The sequence below is a fragment of the Ricinus communis genome, chromosome 9 (assembly GCF_019578655.1).
Source record: "Ricinus communis isolate WT05 ecotype wild-type chromosome 9, ASM1957865v1, whole genome shotgun sequence".
NCBI classification, from domain to species: domain Eukaryota; kingdom Viridiplantae; phylum Streptophyta; class Magnoliopsida; order Malpighiales; family Euphorbiaceae; genus Ricinus; species Ricinus communis.
In genome coordinates, this window is record NC_063264.1 from 9,746,486 (window position 1) to 9,772,382 (window position 25,897).

At 35.0% G+C, this 25,897-nt stretch overlaps 1 protein-coding gene and 2 pseudogenes across 1 annotated transcript; all 3 read right to left on the reverse strand.

The window, feature by feature from the left end:
• Positions 1 to 3,158: 3,158 nt before the first annotated feature.
• LOC8282930 (cyclin-D3-3) lies at positions 3,159 to 6,518 on the reverse strand. Its single transcript, XM_015723352.2, has 6 exons — positions 5,184 to 6,518; positions 4,561 to 4,650; positions 4,357 to 4,464; positions 4,093 to 4,279; positions 3,883 to 3,995; positions 3,159 to 3,785 (listed from the first exon to the last, which is right to left on the reverse strand). Exons 1-6 carry the CDS (start codon positions 5,382 to 5,384, stop codon positions 3,282 to 3,284), a joined length of 1,203 nt encoding a protein of 400 aa, XP_015578838.2. The 5' UTR covers positions 5,385 to 6,518; the 3' UTR covers positions 3,159 to 3,281.
• A 135-nt stretch (positions 6,519 to 6,653) lies between these two features.
• On the reverse strand, positions 6,654 to 14,215 carry LOC8282929 (annotated as a pseudogene).
• Positions 14,216 to 17,746: 3,531 nt separating this feature from the next.
• Positions 17,747 to 25,596, reverse strand: LOC8282927 (annotated as a pseudogene).
• Between the last annotated feature and the right edge of the window lie 301 nt (positions 25,597 to 25,897).

The following is a 25,897-nucleotide window of genomic DNA, read 5'->3' on the forward strand; positions in this document are numbered from 1 at the left end:
AACTTGACTCATGAGCAAGCTAGTTTATTGACTCGAGCTCAAATTCAAACTAATTTTATTTTAAAATTTAAAATATTGTACATATATATATATATAATATAATATAATATGGATATCTATATATTATCTATATTTTATATGTATATGCATATTTCCTATATAATATATATGTATTATATATAATAAGAATAGCTATAATATTTATTTTATAATAATAAGAATAAAAATTAAGAATAAAAAATATTTAACGAGCTTGATATTCTTCATTGTATGACTATTTAATGTGTTAAACTCGAACTTAATTTGTTTAGCACAATAAACTATTTGTGAACCGAACTTGAACTAGTAGTAAGCTCGATAATTTTAAAATGAATTGAATACAAGCTTAAAAATAATAACTTCACCGATCTATAAATTGAACTAAATCGAATTCAAACTTGTCAAAATTTAGCTCGACTTTGTTCGATTATAACCCTAACTCTCATCATGTGTGTTAATTTTTCCATGTTACTCTTTGTTAATTACTTCTCGTTACTAAAATTGGTTCTAATTCATAGTGACATATAAACAAATGAGTCATAATACAAAATATATAAAAAGCACACACCATTAACTTTGTGGAATATAAAATTAGAATAATATAAAATACATTAAAAATTTAAAACAATAAAATAAAAAGAATAAGTTTAATTTTGCCTCCAGATTTTATCATTTGACTTAATTTAACCTTTGTTTAACTTTTTGAAAGCTAATTTATATCAAAATAAAAATGAGAGTGAGAGTTACTTTTTAAAAAAAAAATTAAAAAAGATTCTAATAAAATAAAAAGAAATAATTTACTAATTCTTAAAACAATTGTATGATCTATATATATTAATTTTTAAAATCTATTTTTTTGATATATATGCTTAATTTTTAACACATAAAATTTTTTGTTTCCAGGTGTGTACTTACTTTTGACACATGAGATTCAAGCTTATGTATAATTCTATATTTTTTCTATTAATTTATTGATTCATAAGTTATATTCCTAATTAAATACGGACTCTAATAATAAAAAATAACATATTAATTATATTTTAATATTTTATTAACTAATAAATTAGTTTTATAATTAGATAATAATTATAATTATAGAAAATAACATCTTAAATTATATTTTTAATAATATATTAATAATAAATTAATTTTTTAATTATATAATAATTTTTTAATCCTAAAAAATAGTAATATCAATTATATTGGTATATTAATTTATACAATATTAAAATTAATTAGTAAATAATTTTTAAAATAATTTTTATATTATTGCATTAATAAAATTTTAGAATTTTAAAAAATAAAAATAATTAGTTTGATATTACTTTTTAAAATTTTATAAATTAAAATATTAAATATTAAAAATTTTATTAAATTATATCTATCAACTTGATTTTATAATCAAAATAATAATAATAGTCCTGTAACGCACGAATAAACAACTAGTTTAAAAGTAATTTAAGCATATAACTTAAGAAACAACTAAGATTTTTTCAATTCAAAATAATAATGAACATATATTTTAGATAAAAATTATTTATAATTAATTTAGTTTTCTCAGGCTAAATTGGCTCAAAATATTAAAACATGCCAAACTCAGTCTTATCCCTAAAATAAATAAAGCAACAAGTGGATAAAATTGAGACGTTAACAAATTACTTGAGAAATCAATGTAAACAATTAACTCACGTTCACGAGCATGAAGATGCTAAACCTTAAAAGACAAAACCCATTCTATTATGAAGGCTAAGTTGTGGGGTATTCTAAAAGGCCTCCGGGTTGCTTGGGAGGGAGGTATTCGCCGTCTGGAAAAAGTGGAGGTTGATAGCTTGTCTGCTGTCCAACTCATAAAAAAATAACGAAATCACCGTAATTCCAATGAACCTATTGTTCGGGCTATTCATGGTATGCTGAAGAACTTGGCAAGTTCAAGTCAAGCACGTCTATCAGTATCAGGAATCTAATTGTGCTGCAGATAGCTTGGCTGCCTAGGCCCATTCTTCAAGTCTGGGCTTTCATCCTCTTGTTTCTCCTCCTCCTGGTTTCCAGTTGTGGTTAGATCATGATCTTTGTAATGTTAGTTATCATCGGCTTGTTCCTTAGTCTCTGAGGTTTCTGCCATCCTAATTGAGTTCCCGAATTTATACTTTTTTTGAACTCTCATGGTCAACAAATAGTGCAATTCGTCCTCATAAAATAATATGTTTTTGGTGGACGCAATTAAATTTTATACAAAACCCTTCAACTTTTTTTTTTTTTTCTCTTTGTTAGAAGTGTGTATATAGCTAAGAATACTTCAATTTATTTATAATATAAACATAAACTACTTGTATATAAATATGTTATTATTGAAAAAAAAAAAATTAAAGTTATCGTCTTCCAAAATAACATGGTACCATAGAAAGGGTAAGGGGTTGGGCTCTCTATCAGATCGCGACGACGCCAACAGCTCATTGTCGGGAACTTTGTCTTTTTCTTCAGGTTCAGGTGGGAACATGGAGGGATCCAGTGTCAGGTCCTCTTTTACATTCGTCACCCACTTCCATAAGTATCTCAGATCCACTTGTAGGTTTTTTCATGCGATCATCTTCCTTCAATAAATCTCCCATTACTTTACTTATATCTCCTTGACAGTGTCAGCAATGGGAATTGGAAAATGTTTTCTTAGGAATATCAGAGTCCTTAATGGACTCTAATACAATTAGGCTCAAGCAATGTCCTTCGTCACTCAAAATCAGAACCAAACGGCCTTTCTAGAAAATTTCTTTTCAGGGGCCAAATTCACTTTCTCATGCTTAGAAAATGCCTACGATACATCTTTATTTTCATCAAAGCTAGAATTCTAGAGATACTGGTCCCTGTGGAACAAGATTTGAGTAAAAGAAACAGGGTCAGATAGTTTCTTTCCTTTCTATATCCTTCCAACATTATTCAGGAAAACAAAGCTCAACACTGATTATGATGTGTCCTGACATTCTATTTGTAATTGTAACGCTTAATAAGCTATGGAAGTCATATACAAGGCAAAGTGGAGCTTAAACAGCAGAATGCTATAGCACAAAACCACAGAAGCTTCCTACAATATCAATCTAATCCAATCCAATCCAATCATTGTCAGTCAGAATTTATGGTAAGTCATGGAAATTCATCTATATAAAGTTCTACCCAAGGATGACATGTTTGATTCCATGCTACTTGGGGCTGTAGTATTTGCAGTGGTACATTAGGTTCAATGAACTAGACTAATTAGCCTTCATCTTTCCAAAGCAGGCAAACTTCTTCAGAAAAGAGTGCATCCTCTTAGGTGGTTTTTCTTCATTTTCTTCTTTATCCTCTTTTTCTTCTTTTACTTCTTGATCAGTTTCAGGTTCAGGTGGAAACATAGAGGGATCTAGTGTCAGGTTCCCTTTTACATTCATCATCCACTTCAGCTCAAGATGTATTATCTGCAGATCTTTTGCTCTCTTTGTAGCCTCCTTCGCACGACCAGCTTCCTTCAGTAAATCTTCCATTATTTGACTTGGGTCTACAGAATTGTCCACAATTGGCTCCTTGCCAGGTCTGTGAGATAACTCTTCTATCTCAGGTCTGTTTGCTGTTAAATCTCCAGATACAGATGATGATTCAAAATTCCCTCCTGCTTTCGAACACTCCCCTAGGTAAAACTTCCTCTCAACAAAAGGGATCATCTTTTCTTTGCACATATCAGTCATCATCTTGGTGCAGTCTTCTAGTTGTCTTTGATCCTGACAAAACATAGTACTGAAAATCACTACTCTGCATGTAATGAGGAAAGACACAACTATGCGTCAAGTAAATGAATGATCGATTTACTTTTCTTACCAATTTGATATTTCCTCCAATAAGCTTTTGCCTGCAGGCAGGTTCGTTATAGTAAGAGACAAGAACAGCTGATGCTGCTATAACTGAGGGATTGTATTGTGTGAAGCGTATGTCTGAAAAAAGAAGAAGCAATTCGATTTCCTAATATTCTCAGGAAACAACACAAGTTCAATCTCAACTCAACATAAAAAGCTGGCTTCAGGTTTTTACCTCCCTGTGATTGAACTATAATTTCTTTGGCATTTGATTTGATTGCTGGGTGTGCAACTAAAGACCAGAAGTACTGCACGAAGCACAGGGGAGTTATAGAACGCAAGCGCCAATTAAGTGCTCTGACAATGAGAATCTCAACCTTCAGGATATCATCTCCATAGATACCAAGATCCGTTCTCACTTGCTGTTTAAGAAAGTAGTGCATCAGTACAAGAAACGCAAATTGAAAAATGTTTGTTACTGTAAACAGAAGATAATTACCAAAAGTCTTTTGATTCTGAAGGATTGTCTCCTCATTTTCCAGGCAAGACACAGGCAACAGAGTGCCAGGATACGCCAACGATAGTTAAAATCTTTATTCTTGAAAGTCTAAGCCAAGAAACTCAAGTCAAGTCATACAAAAGGAATCGATCAATTAAGTCAAGCATACAGAATAATTAGTACAGACTGCAAAATTCTCAGTACCGGCAGTTTATTATTTCCTGAAATGAATCGATCGAAGTAGTTCATAGCAATATAGGGAACGAAGAGATCGAGGTAGTGTATGTTCGTAAACTGCAATATTTTTTAGTATCAGAAAGTTAATGGAATGAGGAAACATATAAGAGCAAATTAGTTAAATAGAATTTTGAGGAAAAGGAAAGCAAATTACAGGAAATCAGCTTCAAGAGATCAATACATTCAAGAACCAATATTTTCCTTTTCTCTTTCACAGGGACACAAGAATATTCCAATGCAAGATAATTACAAGAACCAACCAAAAACACAAACTTAAGTATTTCTCAAACCTAAAATAAGAGAAGCATCCTTTCTTTTACTTTGAGAAACAAATCGAGAATCCAAGATTTCTTTTTCAACTGTAACAACCAACCCACATACAGCCAGAAAAAGAAGCCCTGAAACTCAAAAGATTTCTCAAGAATCCAGCACAAGATAATAACATTCTAAAAATTCCAAGATAAAAGATTTCTCAACTAAAACAAGAATCTGAAATAAAGAAACATATTAAACTATTCACAATACATTTCTTTATTCTTCTTCTTTTTTTTCTTTTCCCAGTAAGAAACCCAGCAGAAAGAACAACTTACTTCAGCAAGAAAGAATGCAACATTCTGTCTAAGAGCCCTAATCTCTACTTTGTTAAAGGCATCAGCACTCAGAGCTGGGGACTCCATGCTAGAGTATTTTTCAAGTGCTTGCCGCTCATGCCACAGTAGTAATGGCTTACAAGGGTTGTATCTAAGCCTGTGCAGTGATGGCTTATGAGGATCGTGGCTAAACTTTGCCATTTCTTTTTTCTTTTTTCTTAATGTATTTTTCTGTTTGCTTAGAGAGAAAAAGAAAAGAAAACAAAAGAAAAGAAAAGAAAGAAAAAAAGAAAAGAAAAGAAGATGAGGAGAGTGTTTTTTTCCTAAGCAAATGTGATTTAAGCTAAGTCAGTTAGATATAAGTCTGTGAAACTTCCTCTCTCTCTCTCTCTCTCTCTAGGTAGTTAGTTATGCATGATAACGGTTTGCTGGGTCCAGTAATAAGTGAAATGTTGCCACGTGTACAATTAATGACGTAGTCTAGCTAGGCGAGTTCTTCGGCTTACTGCAATATCATGCAAAATTACAGTCTAATTTATTCCAACATAAACAGAAATAAAGAGAATACTCTTTTTTCTTTTTAATAAATCAAATATGTCAATTTTTTTTTTCTCATAAATACTAATTTATGAAAGCTAACCTTTTTTTTTTTTTTTTAACTTTCTCTTTTAATCTACAAATAAACAGTAAAAACATTTTATCTTTTCCTGCTTTTCATTTAATATATGTAATTGATATATCCATTTTAAAGTAGGATTAGAACTTTATAAACAATTCACAACTCACATAAAAAAAAGAAAAGGGAAAAATACAATATTGTAATATCTTATTAGGGCATGAAAATCGTATTTGCTTTTTTAGTGAATAATATTTTTTTTATTAAAATAAAAAGCAATAATCATATTTTATGTTATTATTTCTGGTCTCTCTACTTCTTTATTCTTTTATTATTACTTCAATATATATTATTTTGCTATTTTACGATTCTCTTGATCATTCATTTCATTTTATTTCCTTTTCTTTTCTCATTTGATTTTGTTTTTTTCAACAAAACTAACATATTATAATCTTTTTGGCTTACTTAGATCAAGACATATTATACATAGTCGGCACATAGTAAACTTTGTTGTAAAAGGGAAAGTTTCAGTAATCTAATATCATCTTGGAAGGGTTAACTTTTTGTCTTTACCAAGACTGCCTCACAAATATAAGTATTTCATGGCTGTCCAGAATGTTCTTTTTTGTTTATTTCAGAAGGTAATTTCATGGTTGGACCTTCTTTTGATATTTGGTTGCAATATTTAGTTATTTTTGCTCATTTGTAAATTTTGATTTGCCTGATCTAGTATCTGAATGTGAGATTATTTACCATAAACCAGGATTGACAAAGCCAATCAGCACAAAAGAAAAACAATGACCAACAGTTTATGGTTTCCCTGAAGGTAGAGAATAAGCAACTCAAACAATGGATGTTGAAGAGTGTCAGGAAAGAAACTCTCATCTTTATTAGGAAAAACGAAGGTTTAAGATCAGTTAATGATGAGAGAAACACTAAGATTTCAGAAAACAGAAATTTAACTGATAACAAAAAACTCCGTTGTTTTACTGTGCTTCACTTCATTCTCTATTGCTCTTTATGCGGTTTTCAGGTCCCTGGGTCTAAACCAATTCCTTCGAATTTATCTAACAAAATCTGTGCCAGTTTATCCTAAAAATTGAGTGAACTTCTTGTCGTCATTATCAGGTTCAACTCCATTTTCACCTCTTTCAGAACTGCATTTCCGACTTCTTGTTCTCCTTCCTTCCAAATTTCTCACGAACTAATTTTCCAGGAAAAGAATCTTGCTAACAAGAAATATTCACATGTGTGTCTCTTTTCCTGATAGAATCTCAATACTAAATCACTAGTACAGGCAAGAACCTTCAAACCCATTGGTCTTCACCCTGCATTAAATTTGTCTACAAATGAAAATGAGGGCTCTTCATATCTTATTCTCAATTCAGAGCAACATTCACCAATCTCTTTATAATGGCCACTGGAATGTCTAAGACCTGTATGCTTAACATTTTCTAATTAGATAATCCTTTTGCAAAGCTCCTCATCCTGAATAAGCCAATGAGAACTTTTAAGAGCTTTGTTCTGTAAGTGGCCAATTTGAAGGATTGAATTATTATTAACGACTTGACACTAAAACAAATGGCTCTTCCGAAGTTTAACTGGAGAGGAAATTTTTTTACTCGGTTACCTTTCAGCATGTTCCTAAGCTCCAGAAGAAACACATCCACATAATCAATTCTCATCATTAAGCCATATCTCATGGAGCCATGAGACCCTCAAATTGTATAAAAGAGTGACTCGGCCCAATCAGCTTTAAATAGCAATGATTGCAAAGTGTGCATCACATCATATTCTGGATCCAGCTTCCGTTGCCATCCCTAGACACATCAGGGAGAAAGCAGAATGAAAGTTAAACTCATTCAAGCTGATATTTTAATGCTAGGTTAACACTTACATTATAGAGCTAATGCAATATAAAAGTAAGAGAATGCATGGAAACAATTTCCTGTACTAGCAATATCTTTCAGTTCTCCGCCATGCATCTCCCTCTGTTCTGTATTCCAATTTGTGTCAAAGACCTTCAATAGGCTAGCTTTACTCCCATATGAGATGACAGTTATTTCTCTCTTTAGGCTCAAGGAGAGGTAGCAGTACATGTAGAAAAAAGAATAATATATGCATGACAAATAAACAAAATTCTTGCAAGGTTTTCTAACTTTTGGGGAGACTCAAAGTTTAAAAATAAAATGTAGATAGATGATAATCAGATCTTACCTCAAGAACCAAAGTAGTTACCATCACGATGCAAACATAGCCATCAATGTTGACTTTATGGCGTCTAACATGCTCAAGCAGTTGCTGCATGCATTCAGCTGGATGAACAGATATATTATCTGGGGAGTTCCAGGAATTGTAACATTTCTCAACTTCCTGTGTAAGTAAAAAACTTGTTTGTAGGTATCAAAGCAAATTTTGAAAAAACAACCGGAAATTCTCACATAGTAAGTATACAAAAATTGAAATGAATAGACCTTGATATAATTCAGTCAAATTATATCATAGCCCCCCAAAAATAAGTTTCAAGCCTATTTAACCAACTCAGCAACAATCAGCATGTTAACAACATAACAACAAATGACACTTCAAGAAAGAAGCATGAACAAAGAAAGAATTATCAAGATGAGGAATTTCACTGCAACAGAAATCATATGTTCTAAATACAGCAACAAATAAAAATCAAACTATAACTGTTCGATACTAGTGCTTTGATACAGCTGAATGTGGACTAAATGACTATAACCTCTAATCTCAGACACGAAGAGCATGACAATTAAGCTGCAGAGAATGAAATACTTTATCTGTGAAAAAATAATGCATCCAGAATCTTGGAGAAAAATTCTAATTTCTGCAAACATTTGATAGTGCAAAATTTTCTCCAAATGACTGGAGAACCTAAAACTAGCTGTCCCAATTGACAATTTGGCATGCTTTAGCTTTCCTCCAAATTCACATGGATGATATAGAAATGCAACAATTGAAGCAAACCCATATTACTAGTTGCAAACCAAAAAATTTCTCCAAGTATACAAAAATTGAAATGAATAGACCTTGATACAATTCAGTCAAATTATATCATAGCCCCCCAAAAATAAGTTTTCAAGCCTATTTAACCAACTCAGCAACAATTAGCATGTTAACAATATAACAACAAATGACACTTCAAGAAAGAAGCATGAACAAAGAAAGAATTATCAAGATGAGGAATTTCACTGCTATAGAAATCATATGTTCTAAATACAGCAACAAATAAAAATCAAACTATAACTGTTCGATACTAGTGCTTTGGTACAGCTGAATGTGGACTAAATAACTATAACCATTAAATCTCAGACACGAAGAGCATGAAAATTAAGCTGCAGAGAATGAAATACTTTATCTGTGAAAAAATAATGCATCCAGAATCTTGGAGAAACATTCTAATTTCTGCAAACATTTGATAGTGCAAAAATTCCCCCAAATGACTGGAGAACCTAAAACTAGCTGTCCCAATTGACAGTTCGGCATGCTTTAGCTTTCCTCCAAATTCATATGGATGATATAGAAATGCAACAATTGAAGCAAACCCATTTTACTAGTTGCAAACCAACAAATGACATAAATCTGATCAGATCTGCCCAACCAAATTAAGGGCAGGCAAAACATTAAGAACCTCAAGTCGAGGCATGTCACTGCATAAGTACAGTATAAAACTGGAGTTTTAATTCAAAGAAACTGAGCTGCAGTGTTATACAATTAGAACCATGTTTAAACTGACCTAAAAAATCTTTCATGTCATATATTCCAACATTATTCAGAGGTTTCATGAATATATTGAAGGAACAGGCAGAAACATTTTGCTATATCTACATTACAATAGCATGGCAGACACCATATATGTCAGAAAGAAAAAAAAACTAATATTTAACATCTGATAGGCATGCTTATAATTACAAGTGAAGAACATATACCATAGATAATCAGGCAAGTGGTTGTTCACAATGTCTAAAAGTGCCGATTAAAATTAGAAGTTCTTTCTGTTAAAAACATAGAATGAAGAGTGAATAAAAAATCTTATTACAAAAGCAGAAGTGCATATGGAAAAAAGGAAAATCTCTCTCTCTCTCTCTCTCTCTCTCTCTCTCTACTCCATCTCGAGCTCTCTCTCAGCAAGTCACTTATAGGAGTGGACACAAGGAAAAGAAAAAAAAAACTCTCGCACTCCTGCTCTCTCTCCCTCTCCCTCCCAATGGGTCATCTAAAGGAGGTTGATACATGTTTATGTGAACAGCAAGATTTTATTTAATGCAGATGCGAAAATCATGATTTATTTAATACAGATGCAACGCATTAGTACTTTAAAAAAGTTAAATATGGATTCTCTAGAAATGGAACAAGAAGCAACAATGGCCTCTTCAATCATTTCATAAATGGCATGCTACAAACAGAAATAAATTTTCAGTTGGTAAAGCAAGCCAGTACATCACCTTCCCACCACATAATCTAGAAAATAACTTACCTCAATGAAAGCCTTAGGATTTGGGCAATTTTGCTGTTTAGCCAACCTAAGTATGCACTCTGCAGCAGTCCGACCATCAAGAAGGGCTACAGCCTTAAAAAATTCAAGTACATTTCTCCGATCTCTCTTAGAAAGTTCAGCTGTCATTCCCACATCAAGGAAAACAACTTGAGGCCTTGATCCAAAAAGCTGTTTATGCGATAGCTTGTCATCAGTTAATCGAACAAGAATATTTCCAGGATGCATGTCTGCATGAATAAAATTATCTACCTGCAAAATGATTAACATATTATAAATCAATTTCAACACCACCATCATTAGACGAGTACCAAACTTCTGAATTTTGTAGCTCGGAAACCAAAACAGCAACTTCAAGATGATCAAAGTCGCTCAATATACTGAAGTGAGAAAAAAGAAAAAAGAAAAGGGCAAGGAATGAATTCCTTTTTTCAGGAAAGATAGAGACAGAGACAGGAGGAAGGGGAAGAAGAGAAGAGGATGAGAAAACAGCAAGTCATTAGTTAAAGACAGAGATCTTACTGACAATGAGAAGAATAATAACATATCCTCCATAAGGTATAAAGTTTTCAAAAGAAAAGCAATATGTTGGTCCTCAAGATCGTTAAAACAGAATATAAGTGAGAAGTGAGGGAAAAGTTACCCATGGCAATTATCATAGTAGTTTAAAGTTCTGGCGTTTCTTCAATTGACTACACCAAATCCCCAGTAAGCAAGGACCAGCACTATACAAAAATCTTACTGTTCTATCTCTCCCAGATTCCCTCTTTCTTTTTCCTTGAAAGCTCTAACATACTCAGAAAGCATATAAGTAATCACATTCCCAACTTAGAAGTATAATATTTTGTAATTTACTTCTGTATCTGCTGCAAAGACTGTCACTTGAACACATGCAACAGTACTAATACGTACACATGAAGAAACTAAGATCAAGACGATCTAATTATTCAAGGGATTAATGAATTCCCTATGAGTACATTTTTAGCTTCAAGCATTTATAAACAATATGAATCATAAAAACTAGGACACAGAGCAAAAGTTCCTAGGCTTGTGTGTTTCATAAATATTATTACTTATGCAATCATCTAATTAGTCTGCAGAAAAGGACTTATATGATTGTGGGCAATCAGTGCAAACCTTATCTTTCTTGACCATTCAAAACAATTAGGTATCATTAAGGCTGCATATTCTAACACATATCAGTCATTTGTTGAATCGTTTATGGGCTTCAAAATCTATAACCTGAGAGGGTCACTTGATTCATTTATAAGTTTGCAAATAAAAAAAGAGCATGAATCCTGGAATAATTTTAAAAAATGGGCCAAACTATTGTTAGGGTAGAAAGTGATAAACAAAGAAGAATATGAGACATTACCAAAAGCATCTTCAAAAGTGCATGTGTTCCAATATGAGCAAGGGCACTTCTAATTCTTTTGTTACCTTCGAGCTCATCAATATAGTGTAGAATGTTTTCACCTTGTTCATAAGTTTCCACAAGTACAGCTGGGTGCACCAGGGGATAAAGAGGCTTTGGGAATGAGACATCCTTACATGCACGGAAATTATAGATAAAACGGCTCAAATGAGCTGCTTCTCTCGCAAGATCTACTTGGGACATCATGAATACAGCAAACTGTTGTACGCTTTCATCTAACCTAGACCAATTTAGTTTAGGAATAAACTTAGATATTTTGGCAACAAAATTTATTAACGCGAAGTCCCTTCGAATTGCTTCAGCAACACTTGGATGTCGAACCTTTACAGCCACCAGAATAGGTTTAGTCTCCTTACCAGGATACCGATATTTTAAAGTAGCTCGATGAACTTGAGCAACACTTCCAGATGCTACAGGTTCCTCTTCAAAGGTAGCAAAAATTTCAGGCAGCGTACGTCCAAATGCACGTTCAATAGTCAATTTGGTGAATCCAAAACTATGTGCTGGTGCTTTAGTATGAAGTCTAGCAAGTTCGGCACACACATCTTGTGGAAAGAGATCTGGTCTTGTTGCAGCCCACTGACCCCATTTAATAAAAGCCGGTCCTGCTTTTTCAAGTGTACAGCGAACAACACAAAGCCAAGTCTTCCTAAACTTGTAGCTTCGAGAATCTGCAAATGGAGCCATAACCACACAAGGAAAGAACAAAACTGCTAAATAAACAGCTCTAAGTAACAAAAGTATGCCCTCGAAAAAATGATAGCAGCACTGCAGTCAAATCAATATGGCCATCTCGTGTTTGCTTATACCTAGCATCCCTTGTCATTGTACTTTCTGCTTCTGCCCATGTTCGATGTCGAGTCCAAGCAAGCTCTCCGAAGATAAAGGCAATAACACCAGGAGCGACCAAATTTGATCGAGTCAAAGCAAGACTCACGGCACAAGCTATTTTTTTTATAGGGCATAGTAAAGTTGTTCTATTATACAAACATACTTGAGAAAACCTCTTCCAAGCAATTTGGGCACTGTAATATGAAAAGAACGAGCTTGCTAAATAATGAGTGTAGAAGTTTCTAGATTCTCTACAATTCAATAAGGAGTGCCTCACTCCACGTAATAAGAAAGGAGAGTCCCCTGCAAATGAATGTATATTCTGATAGTATAATCGCCATAGAGTGTATGGGAACTCAACCATGGAATACTTGTACAACCCGTTACTTTTTACTTGGGACATAATAGTATTCCTGCTAGGCAGAAGGGAATGTGTAACCCTCCTGACATTTCCAAATGCCAAAAATCTGCAGATAATATGCATGTTTCTATTACCATTTTGCAGTTTTAAGTGGTAGAAACAGCACCAAAAAATATCAAGAGAAGTCGTTTCAGAGAGATAAAAGTATTAGGGTAGAAAGAGAAAATAATTGGGAAATTGATTTCACATTGATGAACTTGCAACTGAACACAACCTATGTATAAGAACATATAATTTTGTGCATAATACTGATACTTATAAACTCTACACTACGAATTTACCAAATAAACATAATTATATACTTCATTACAGCGTATCAAAGCTTATTAAGAAGAATTACACATCGAAAGAAATAACACACACACAAAGACCTGATTAACAAAAAATTCAGTGGAAATGAATTTTATTTGGTCAATTTTCATGTTTGAAAAACATGTAAATTGTTAAATACGTACGAACGAAAAAAAAAATTAAACTGAAAAAAATGGCATAATAGACATTGAAACTTCATTCATAATCATTTAAAATTAAAATCTTTCAACAGAATGGAATTGAAAGAAACGCAAGAATTCAATTCAATTCTATTTACTAAACTCCCATGGTTTGAAAACCTCATGATTGCTAGAACAGAATTCAATTCTTTCAACTTAAGAGGAAAAACATGCTTTGAACGGAATGAGATCATACCAAAACAGACATGATTTTGTGAAAATTCCATTCAACTGGACTAATGCACATATTAGCTAACTTCAGATTGCTATTATTCAAAATAAAAAAAATAAAAAAATAAAAAATTCCAGAAGAAGAAAATTTAATTGAAGCTAAATTATAAAATTAAAAACCTTGACATTGCAGTTGAAATTTTTGACGACGACGATCTCTAATATGCAGCGCTGCCGCACTATACATAACCAGCATATCTTCTTAAAATCATTAAAATGACGACGGCTACCTGTATGCTCCCGTATCCGTTGGTTCAGACGTCACCGTAAATGAAGAAGACGATTGTTCTTTTTTGTCCGAAGAATTGGCGGCGCGTAAAGCCTCCGTTGGCTTAAATTCTATTTGGGCTTATTTTTAAGCAGGTAATTCAAAACACAAGCCCAAGTCAACAGTTTAAGACAGAAGGGAACAGTTTAAAATCTAGAAAAGAAAGCACTTAATAAGAAAGAAGAGTAAACTTTCATTCTCAAAGATATTTCAGACAATTAAGCCCTAATTTTAAGATTAGAATGATTATTCAATAAAAAATAATTTAATAATTAATAAATTAATTGTTATAATAAGCATTAAAATTACATATCAGTGCAATACTTCAAAAACTAAATAATATTATATATAAAAAAATTAATATCTTATCCCTGATTGAAAGAAATTATATCTTAAAAAGAGATTTTACTTAAAAAAAAAATCAAATTAGAGTAATAAATTTATTCATATTAGCATGTTATAAATAAATAATTAAAATATTAAGAAAAAATTAAACAATGAAAATGTTGGTATTTGTAGCTTTCATTTTCATAAATATTAAATTCTACTAGAATATTAAAATAAATCACAATGTCAATATTTTATATAATATCAAATTTAAATTTATATAGAAAATAACTCACCATCCAGAGAATACCTAATTCATATTTGTACTGCCGGTAAATTTGTGCCAATCAAGTGCTTACGTGGTAAACTGTAACTTGCAGAGAAGAAAAAAGAAAAACCGTTATGCATAACTAACAACGGACTTCATGAAACTGTGCAAAGAGGGAAACAGACTGCATCTATATATTTAACAGAGCCGCCGTATACCTTTCAGTTTCCTTAGTTAAAGAAGAAGAAAAGCGAACTCATTTTCTTTTTTTTCTTTTCTTTGTCTTTTCGTTCTCAAGAAAACAAGAAAACAGAGCCATGTTCCCGAAGAAAGCACTGAAGAATAAGTTCGGAGAGGCATTACCAGTTCTTCAGAGTCGAGAACTTGTCAGCTACTTGAATGAGGAATCTCAGTCTATGGACGTTGATCCCTGTAATAACCCCGCTGTTCGGATTCTTAGAGCCAATGTTGCAGTTCTGATCGCTGAAGTAGGCGATTCTTTTTTAACCTTTCTTGAGCAGCATTTTCTTTGGTGTTCAAAGAGAAAAAGAAAACAAATGTAGATATGAAATGGTTCTTGTTTGCTTAAGAAATCTTTGTTATGTTGATATCGTAATCTTGCCTTTGATTGTTGGAGTTTGAAGAGTATAATTAACGCTGTTTGGCTGATTAGAAAATGGGGAATATATAATACATGAATCCCTGAGTTTCATTATGGTTTCTTTGTTACCATAAAAGTCTTGGCAGCTTCTTTTAGCTTCTCGTCTCATGAAAGATTAGGACGGTACAATCTTGTTTGGTTACTAAGAAAGCATAGAGAAAGAAAATTTGTATTTTTCATTAAAATAATCAGGAATTCAACTCTTGTGTTTCTTTCTGGCCTGTGGAAAGAAACGTTTTCAAGACTTCGCGTTTATAATTTTATATAAACAACTGAAAGAAAATTAAAAAATGCAATGACAGACTGAGTATGCTTTAATTTCTTCTCTTAATGGTGATCTTTAGATTTAATCCGATTTTTCTGAAGTACATATACTGATTCTTGAATGGGATAATTCCTGTTTGCTTGGAAGGAAAATGTACCAGTCTTTTTCCTTTTCTCTTATCAATATTTGGGACCTTTTCTATTCCATTCCGTATATTATTTACAAATTTGAAATCTGTTGCAGATTTCAAATCATGATAAACTCGACGCCTCCATTACATATCTTGCTATGAACTTCTTCGATCGATTCATTTCAAAACATACACTGCCGGTAATGTAAAAGCACAAACTGACTTCACTAATTGTACAAGTTGCAGTAATCTGCTTAGTTTACTGACTTTAAACTTCTGGGCTTATTATTAGACTCTGAGAAAAAAAGATATTAATTATCGCGTCCGAGTCCTGGCAATTAGTTGCCTATGTGTTGCTTGGAAGACGAGGAACAGATCCTTCAAATACAAAAGATTCTTGGTATATTATCTGCTTATATCTACTGCGCCTACATTCTTCAATGCCCACTGCTTGCACTGTCACTCATGTATTGCTGCACTACTTTCTTTGAACAGAAATCCAGGCCAAATCTGTACATAAAAAATTGGGCTATCAAGAAGGTTATGTCTCTGATTCACAAAGAACTTTCGGAGCGTTCCTATAGTGTAAATGCCCTGTGCTTTGTGTCGAACTTCCTGCCTTTAGTATCAGATGTAGATGAGAGCTTCAAAGCAAATGTCATTAAGCTGATAATTCAATCACAAGGAGGTAAATAAAATAAAATAAAATCTCATAGCTGATGAACATAACTGATATCATTTGTTTCAGACATAAACCTTACGCAATTCAAGCCTTCAGTGATAGCTGCATCAGCTATTCTTGTCGCTTGTTCTGTCGCCCCTCAATCAGTGGACAAGGAAGCGTTCACAGACGGTGAGATCAAATTGGTAAAATAAAATTATCAATCCGTCCATTTAAATTACTGTTCTTTTTCAAATATACTTGCGTAGTCAGTCATGAATGCGAATAATGAATTGTATCAGGACCGACATAAACTGACTACCTGCGTGCAAGAAATGACTGATTTTTACAATAAAATGGCAATCCAATTTATAACTGGAGGTGAAGCATCTAGTTCAAGGGCAGAAGCTGCTGAAGCATCAACCGATGAGATAGAACAGGTAGAAGAGAAAGAGCTAATGGATATTGAACTGAAGTGGATGAGTGATGAGTTTCAAGACCTGACTATACATCCAGCTCTATTTCCACCTGCACATAACGTATTTGCACAGAAATTCAACTGCTTTAAGAAGATAGATTGAAGATTGGGGAAAGTAAGGTAAGGTAGGAAACGCTTAATCTTGCATATGAGAACACCACAGACCAAGCAGAATTCAGTCAAAGAACTCTCGTCATCCTAGTTAGAAGATTTAACATAGATTGACGAATTCCCATTGCTCACCATAAGTTTTGTTTGAATGCGACATTATGGAGGTTCAAGATTCACTAATTCCATTATGATTTCATGGTATTCTGAATTTTTGTTTTCTTCTAGCTTGTGAATGGTTTAGTATGATTGGGCTCCCTCTTTGCCTGTGAATGTGTATCGTATTGTTAAAAGGGGAAGTGATCTCAGATGTTTTGTACTCATAATAGATATGGATACAATCCAATTTTCTATTAATATCTTTTTAACAGAGCATCAAACAGGGGATCCAGCGACATAAACTGTTATTTCGAGCCTTTGAGTATGTAGCAGTGTTTTGTCACTTATAAGAATTGTGGGGAGAAGTACTTTGTCACCTATAAGGATTCTGCCTGCACTTTGTTGATTAACTCTAGATAAATTTTAATTTTTAACGATGAGAATTCCCCTTATAGATAAATTTTCTTATAGTGTCTAGATTCAAGTATACTAAAAAAAGTAAACTGTTATTAATCATTTAGTTATCACAAAATACTCTTACGGAGATGTCAAGTTATATGAGCCAGTTTAGCACATACTTGACATTCAAAGGTGCCCACAACATTGCATGACATGTTCTGATAAACGAAGCATAGAGTACAAAGCAAAGATATAAAGGGACTGTAAAGCATTAAAAACGAAAATAGGAAAGGAAATATTCAACATTTACTGGCAGCACATATGACACACTGTTTGAAAGGCTCAGCAAGTGACACTCTCATGGACCATAATTTTCTCCCAAAGCTGTTGCTAAAAATGGCTTTGTCAGCGGATGCCATGTTGCTAATAGCTGCGAAGAAATGTTAGACATGCTTGGCCGGCATTGAGGGTTGGCACTCAGACATGCAATTGCAAGTTTTACAATATGGATCACTCCTTCGGCAACTCCATTTTGAGGAGTTGGAAGCCGTTGACCAACCACATCCTTCACCAGTGTCTTATGCTCAATCCATGGAGATGATGAAGATGATGAAAGAGATGAAATGAGATCACCTGGATGCATTCCCATTATAATCTCGAGCGTCACAACCCCAAAACTGTAGACGTCACATTTTTCGTTCACTGTCATCGAGTAAGCAAGCTCTACATAATAATGTCCAACCACACTTAAGTCTTACAACAATAATAGTAATGCATTAGCAATAAAGAAATGGGGATGAAACCAAAAATTGTAAAGAAACTATTGTTTTATTAATCTATGATGATGTACATAAGAATTCTGAGATTATATGAGTATGGATGTTCTGTTATATAAAAGATATGCTTGTAATGGTCCTTTTGCTATCAAGAAAAGTTGCTCATTTTTCCGGATTTGTAGCCTGTGATGATCAGGACTGAGGCCTTGACCAATAGAAGACTGTTGGTTCTTCCTGATGGTCCTTGACTGTTGGTCCTTGCTGATTATGTTTTGATCTTGTTCCTCAACACTCTCCCTCAAGGTGGGTTCAAACAAGTTAATGGAACCCATCTTGCTGAGGAGGCTATGATAATGTGATTTGTCTAGAGCCTTAGTAAAGATATCTGCCAATTGTTCATGACTTCTGATGAATGGAGTTTCAATTTCCCCAGACTAGACCTTTTCCCTTATGAAGTGGCAGTCTACTTCAATATGTTTGGTTCATTCGTGAAAGACAAGATTGGATGCAATGTGTCTGGCTGCCTCATTATCGCAGTACATTTTCATTGGGCCTTTGCATCCTATTTTCATGTCGGTAAGCACTTGTTTGATCCAAATGAGCTCGTTGGTTGTTGATGCCATGGCTCGATATTCTGCTTTTGCACTCGATCTCGCGGTCACCGTTTGCTTTTTGCTTTTTCAAGCTACTAAGTTCCCTCCCACGAATATGCAGAATCCAGAAGTCGATTTTCTGTCACAGCTTCCAGCCCAGTCTGCATCAGAAAAACCAACTATAGTGTCAGCATCGTTATTATTTTTCATCCATATACCTTGACCTGGAGTGCCTTTAAGGTATCTTAGTATTCTGTCGATTGCATCCAGATGACTGGTATGAGGAGCATGCATAAACTGGCTTACTATGCTCAGGGCATAGGCAATATCAGGTCTAGTGACAGTAAGATATATTAATTTTTCTACTAGATGCTGATAATTTCCTATGTTGTCAAGAGGTTCCCCTTCTTCCAGGTTTAGTTTGGTTTTAGTCTCCATTGGAGTTTTCATTGGTTTTACTCCTATCTTTCCTGTTTCTTTTAGTAGGTCGAGAACACATTTTCTTTGAGATAAAAATAAGCCCTTATGTGATTTGGCTATTTCTATCCCCAGAAAGTATGATAGTTGACTTAAATCCTTGATATCAAATTCTCCTTTTAGTTTTGATTTTACCTCTTCAATTTCCTCATTATTATTACCAGTTATGATAATGTCATCGACATAAACAAGAATAATAATAGTGGATGTGTGAGTGTATTTTACAAACATAGATGAATCTGAAACACATTTATGAAAATTGATTTTTAACAAAAATGGCTTAGCTTGGCATTACCATGCCCTTGGGGACTGCTTTAATCCATAGATAGCCTTCTTTAACTTACATACCAAGGAATGGTCTGACCATTCCTTGGTATGTAAGTTAAAGAAGGCAAGACCTGTGTCCTGGAGGACGGGTCATATAGGCTTCTTCATCTAGAGATCCCTGAAGGAAGGCGTTCTTTACGTCCATTTGGAACAAACTCCAACCTGAATTAGTTGTGACTGATAACAATATGCGAACAGTACTCATTTTAGCTACAGGGGCAAAAGTTTCCTGGTAGTCAACTCTATAGGTCTGAGTGAATCCTTTTGCAACTAACCTAGCCTTATATCGTTCAATGGTACCGTCATATTGGTACTTAATCTTATATACCCATTTAATCCTACGGGTTTTTTATTTTGGGGCAAAATGATAATATCCCATGTGTCATTCTTTTCTAAAGCAAGAAGTTCTTCCTTCATAGTTTTACACCAATTGGGGTTAGTGTTATCTTCATAGAAGGAGGTAGGCTCAGTGTTTGATGTGAGTTTCCCTAGATATGTCTTATATTCTTTGGATACTGAAGAGTAATTAATGAAGTGTTGGACTGGATACGAAACCTTATAGGACACATTGTCCCTTAGCCTGGCAGGAGGTCTGATTAGCCGAGATAATCTTCGTAGGGCAATTCCTTCTTTTTGTGGCTCATTCTCTCCCCTTGAAGGAGGTGCCTCGGTAGTGAGATTGTCTCCCCCTGAAGGAATTGCCTCGAATATGTACTCCTTGTCAGATGTAGGTTCCTAGATTAAGCTGTCAAAAAAGAGAGAGTTATTCGGAAATAATAAAGTAGAGGGTCCATGATCGGTAGTGGTGTTGGCTGTGAAGTACGGGGAACCTTCATCAAATGACACATCCCGAGAGATATAGGACTTATGATTGGAGGGGTCATAACATTTATACCCCTTTTTAGCAGAGGAGTATCTTAGGAATACAGTCGGGACAGAACTGCTGTCGAATTTATGGTGACACCTAATGTGGACAAAGGCTGTACAACCAAAAGTGTGAATGTGTCCTAAGTCTATTTTCCAGCCTTTGAGAGTTTCTAGAGGACTGAGATTGTTGAGTTTGGGACTTGGTAGGTGGTTGATGAGATAGGCAACGGTTAGAAGAGCATCCGACTAAAAAATATGGGGAACATTATTTTGAAAAAGAAGGGATCTAGTGACTTCAAGGAGATGGCGATTTTTCCTTTCAGAGACCCCATTTTGTTCGGGAGTATAAATGCAGATGGTTTGATGTAAAATCCCTTGAGTGGAGAAAAAATTCAAAAAAATTTTGTTTACGTATTCAGTGCCATTATCTGAATGAAAAGTTTTAATTTTGGCGTTGTACTGATTTTGAATAAAATTAAAAAAGTTTTGGAAGCAGGAAAAAACTTCATTTTTACCTTTGAGCAAATAAACCCAAGTGGTACGGGAGTAATCATCGATAAACGTAACAAAGTGCCGAAAAAGATTGTATGAAGTGACAGGGGCAGGTCCCCAAACGTCAGAATGAAACAGATCAAACATATTTTTAGATATAGTAGAAGATACAGGAAAAGATAATCTAGTGTGTTTAGCAAATTTGCAAATATCACAACCACTAGAGTTCATTTTTAAACAAAAAAGCCGGTTTAAGACTCTATCGGATGGATGACCAAACCGCCGACGGAGCAGCATTGCTGGATTGGCAAAATTGGTCGAGACAAGACACCGGTTGGAAGAATTTATGAGATAATATAGGCCATTTTCAAAACGACCCTCACCAATCATCTTTCCTGATATTCGGTCATGAAACAACACTTTAGAGGGTGAGAATATAACATTACAATTTAGATTTCTAGTAATCTTACTGACAGATAATAAATTAGAGTTAAAATCAGGTAAGAGAAGAATATCAGAAATATCTTTATGCAATAATTGAGAAGAGCCAAAACCAGAAATTTTAGCTTGATTTTCATTGGCAACAATTACATGTTGGGAATTAGTAGGAACAAAATTTTGCAATTTCGTTGCGTCCCATATCATGTGATCCGTTGCCTCGAAATCTATGATCCAATTGTGAGAGACATTTAATGATTTTATTAAATTTTTAGAAACCGAACCTGACCCACGGGTTTTCTAAAGATGAACAATTGTCTGAAGCTGAGAGATTAATTCTCTAAGTTGAGCTTTTTCTATCGGGTCAGCTGAGCAAAATGGGCAGGATCCGGGTCAGAGGAATCGGGTTGGGTCGGGTCACTGGTTCCGGGTCGGGTCGGATAGCTTGAGTCGGGTCGGTGTAAGTTAAAAGAAACTGACCCGTGACAAGCTCCCCGCCCCGACTCTAACATTTCTTCATAACCCTTAGGGTTATGGATACCTATGCCGCTGAACCTTCTTTTCTCTTCTTGCTCTCGTCTTCCACTTCTGCTTCTCTCGCCCCTATTGAGACCTGGCCGAAGGCTAGGATGGAGATGCCAGCAGTGTTCCTAGGAGTGCCCTTGCCTTCCGCAATGGTCGCATCTCTCAATGCTCGCGGGCGCTCATCTCGCTCGAGCCGCCTTGCAAAGGTGCGATGAGTGGGCGATGTAAATTTTGGTTTATGTAATGTCAAAGCCACTGTTTATGCTCATAGTCGCCCGTCTAGTTTCCTTCTGCTGGATGGTGGCTATGACAGTGTCTATTGAGGGGAGATTGCTCGACAGCAAGATTTGGGATCGAAGAGCTTCATAGCTTGTGTCCAACCCGCCTAGGTAAGTATACACTAGGTCTTACTGAGCTCTTCTTCTCGCCTCTTCTAGATCAATTGTTGGTGGGAGGTAGCTTTGTAGCTCCTCCTATCTAGTCAAAATCTCTGTTGCGTAGCTTGTGCTTGTTCTAGTCCCTTGCCTAATCTGTGCTAATTCCTGCTTTAGATTAAAAATGTGAGCATAATTTCGCTCGTGGCCGTAGAGGCCTTTCATTTTGTTCTATATTGCCTGTGAGGATTCCAAGAGCATGCAAAGCTTGGCTATCTGAGGCTCCATAGTATTAGTGAGCAGCGACATGACCAAATGGTCTATCGTCTGCCACTCCTCAGTTGTCTTCATTTCTTCCTTAGTCGGTTGATTTGGATCGGTTGGTTGAGGTTTACTTCGGGTCCCTATGATAAACCCTAATTTCTTCGTGCCACTTAGGCTGATGTAGACTCACCTCGACCATTCAAAATAATATTGATTGCCCTTTAGCACAATGTTGGATAATTTTATGATGTCACTGTGTGCCATGGTGAAAGAGATTATTTTTGTGTTTGTTGGTTGGTTTGGATTGGTAGGGGATGACAGGATCAAGCCTGCTCTGATACCATGAAGAAACTGTTGTTTTATTAATCTATGATGATGTACATAAGAATTCTGAGACTATATGAATATGGATGTTCCGTTATATACAAGTTATGCTTGTAACGATCCTTTTGCTATTTTTGATCCTATTCTAATGTTCCTTCCTAACTTGGAAGAGGTGGAAGTGACCCTTCTTCCTTAGGGAAGAAATGTTGCTCCTTTTTCCTGATTTGTGACCTGTGATGATGAGGACTGAGGTCTTGACCAACAGTCTTTGACCGTTGGTTCTTTCTGATTGTGTTTTGATCTTGTTCCTCAACAAATTGTTCACCTAGAGCTGAGTAGCCAAATGTGCTTGCAAATGAGGTCCAATCTAATGAATCAGGCATCAACAGCCTAGTTGTTCCAAAATCAGAGACATGAGCCTCAAATTCTGAATCCAACAGAACATTATTGCTGGAAATGTCTCGATGAACAATTGGAAGAAAGCAGTCATGGTGCATATAGCTCAATGCATTAGCTATTCCTTTAACAACATTTAGCCTTCTAATCCAATCCAATTCTATTGCTTCTTTTCTCTTGCTCAGTATCTTTCTCAAACTTCCTCTTTCTATGAATTCGCATACCAAGAATGAGTGCTTGGCGTGTGAACAGAACCCATATAGCTTCGTAATGTTCAATGGAGTATGTTCGTCAAGACACATACCTCACTTCTAAATGCCTTTAGATCAGCAATCTTCTCACCATCTTGTGACTGCTGAAGTTTCTTCACAGCAACCATTTGACCTGTTGGCAGCGCCGCTCTATAGACAACTCCATATCCTCCTACACCAATAAAATACTTAAGAGTCAAACTCGTCCATTGCCTCAACAATGGTATCGTATTGCATATCTTTATCGTAAGGGCTCCATATTGCATCGTAGCGCAACTCTCCCGATTTAGCTTCTTGGTTTCCATTTCTTTTGCGGGCGAGGAAAAAGCCTCCAACCAGAATAAACAATAGAAACAAACTACCCAAGAGAGGAAGAAGGACAAGATTGACTGCCCCATTATCCTTTTTTTTGTTGGTTTCAGAAACACAAGCCTTTGATACAGTATTATTATCGCACAAGTCTCTGTTGTTTCTAAGTGCTCCAAAAGAAGCCACTTGAAAGGCTTTAATATTGGGAATTCGACCTTCTAACTCATTGTAGGATATATTCACCACGTTCAAACTTAAGATGTTATTAAAAGTTTCTGGAATGGAACCCGACAGTAAATTATGAGAGAGGTTCAACATCTCTAGGATTTGCAACAGTCCAAGTTGTTGTGGTATCTCTTTCATCAACAAATTCTGACTGAGATCAAGGCTTTGTAGAGTGTAAATTTCCAATCTCCGAAGGAATACGCTTTGTGAATTTGTTCTGGCTGAGATTCAAGAACAACAATTTTGAGCATCCACCAATCTGCTTGGGAATTGATCCACTTAGATTGTTGGCTGCCAAGTCGAGACGTTCAAGATCAAATAGCATTTCTATTTCCTCAGGAATGCCACCTGAAAGCTGATTATTGTTGAGAATGAGGTACACCAACTTTAACTTCCCAAATTCTTTAGGAATGGGCCAATCAAACTGATTTAAAGAGAGATCAAGTGATTGTAGCTGAGTTGCAGTCACAAGGTCAGATGGAATCTGGCCAGAAATATTATTATTTGAGACTTTCAATGTGGAGAAATTGCGAAAATCTTTCCATTTCCATGAAAGTGTTCCATAGAATTCATTGAAACTCAAATCCACAAAGTTCAAGTGCGGGAATGTGCCAAAGTCTTAAGATAAATTTCCAGTGAATTGGTTTCCTTTAAGCTTGAGTGTTAACAGTTTGCTACATTTTCTCAAGCCTTTTGGGATGGGTCCTATAAAGAAATTGCGAGAAGCAGAGAAATAAATAAGTTTACCACTGAGGAATATATCCTGTGGTAATTGGCCTGTAAACTTATTAAAGGCAATTTGAAGGCTGCGAAATTGAGTACAGTTGTTCATCCCTGAAGGGAGACTGCCAGATAATTTATTACCTCCAAGTCTAAGAAAATATAGATTTCTTAAGTTCCCAATTGAAATGGGCATTGCACCAGTAATATTATTACCACTCAATGTAACTGTTTTAAGTGATGTCAACATTCCTAAATTTTGAGGTGTGGGACCAAAAAGTTTGTTCTGACGAAGAGTAAAAACTGATAGCTTGGTCAAGTTTGCTATAGAAACTGGATTTACACTAGTAAAATTATTAAAAGACAAGCGAAGCCTAATGGGATGTCAGGGCTCCAAGCTGATGAGGTATGGAACCAGAAAGATTGCTACAGTCCAAGAAGAGGCTAAATAAGTCGGTTTGTTTCCTATGGAAGAAGAGATAGTACCAACGAGATTATTTGCAGAAAGGTGAAGTGTGTAAATGTTAGGAGTCTCCTAGTTTACCTCTTCCTATGATTTGTTAGGGTGTTTTTAGCTAATCTGTTAGTCTTGGTTGTTAGGTGATATTTTAGTTTTTCTGTTTTGTAATGGCTTTATAAAAGCCTAGCTTTTTCCTTCAATAAGGATATTCTTTAGTATTCAATTGTTTTGTTTTTTCTGTAATATTTCTTAATACTTTACATTTGGTATCAAAGCCCTCACTGGGCTTGTAGAGAAGAACCAGCAGTCTTCAAGTGTTTTAACACTAAGAGAATAAGTGACGACAAGACTCTTACGAAGATCCCGTACTTCGATGGTCACTATGATCATTGGAGTGAGCTGATGGAGAACTTGCTAAGGGCAAAAGGTATGTGGAGTTTGGTGGAGAATGGCTTTACAAAGCCAAGAGCAGGGACAGTGCTCACTGATACCTAAAAAACACAATTGGAAAATGCCAGAACTAAGGATTATCAAGTCAAGCACTATCGTTTTCAGGCCATTGATCGTACCATTTTTGAACAAATTTTGGATCGAAGTACAACCAAAAATGTTTGGGACTCAATGAAGCGAAAGTTTGGAGGCAATGACAAGGTGAAGAGGTCTCTTCTTAACTCACTAAGGAGAGATTTTG

What these genes read in the sequence shown, in the direction of transcription:
- LOC8282930 (XM_015723352.2), bottom strand. Translation starts at nt 5,384, where the DNA reads ATGGCAAAGTTTAGCCACGATCCTCATAAGCCATCACTGCACAGGCTT. An exon ending in TTGCATTCTTTCTTGCTGAA is followed by an intron (nt 4,651 to 5,183) that starts GTAAGTTGTTCT and finishes AAAATATTGCAG; the next exon opens with TTTACGAACATACACTACCT. An exon ending in CAGGAAATAATAAACTGCCG is followed by an intron (nt 4,465 to 4,560) that starts GTACTGAGAATT and finishes TTCTTGGCTTAG; the next exon opens with ACTTTCAAGAATAAAGATTT.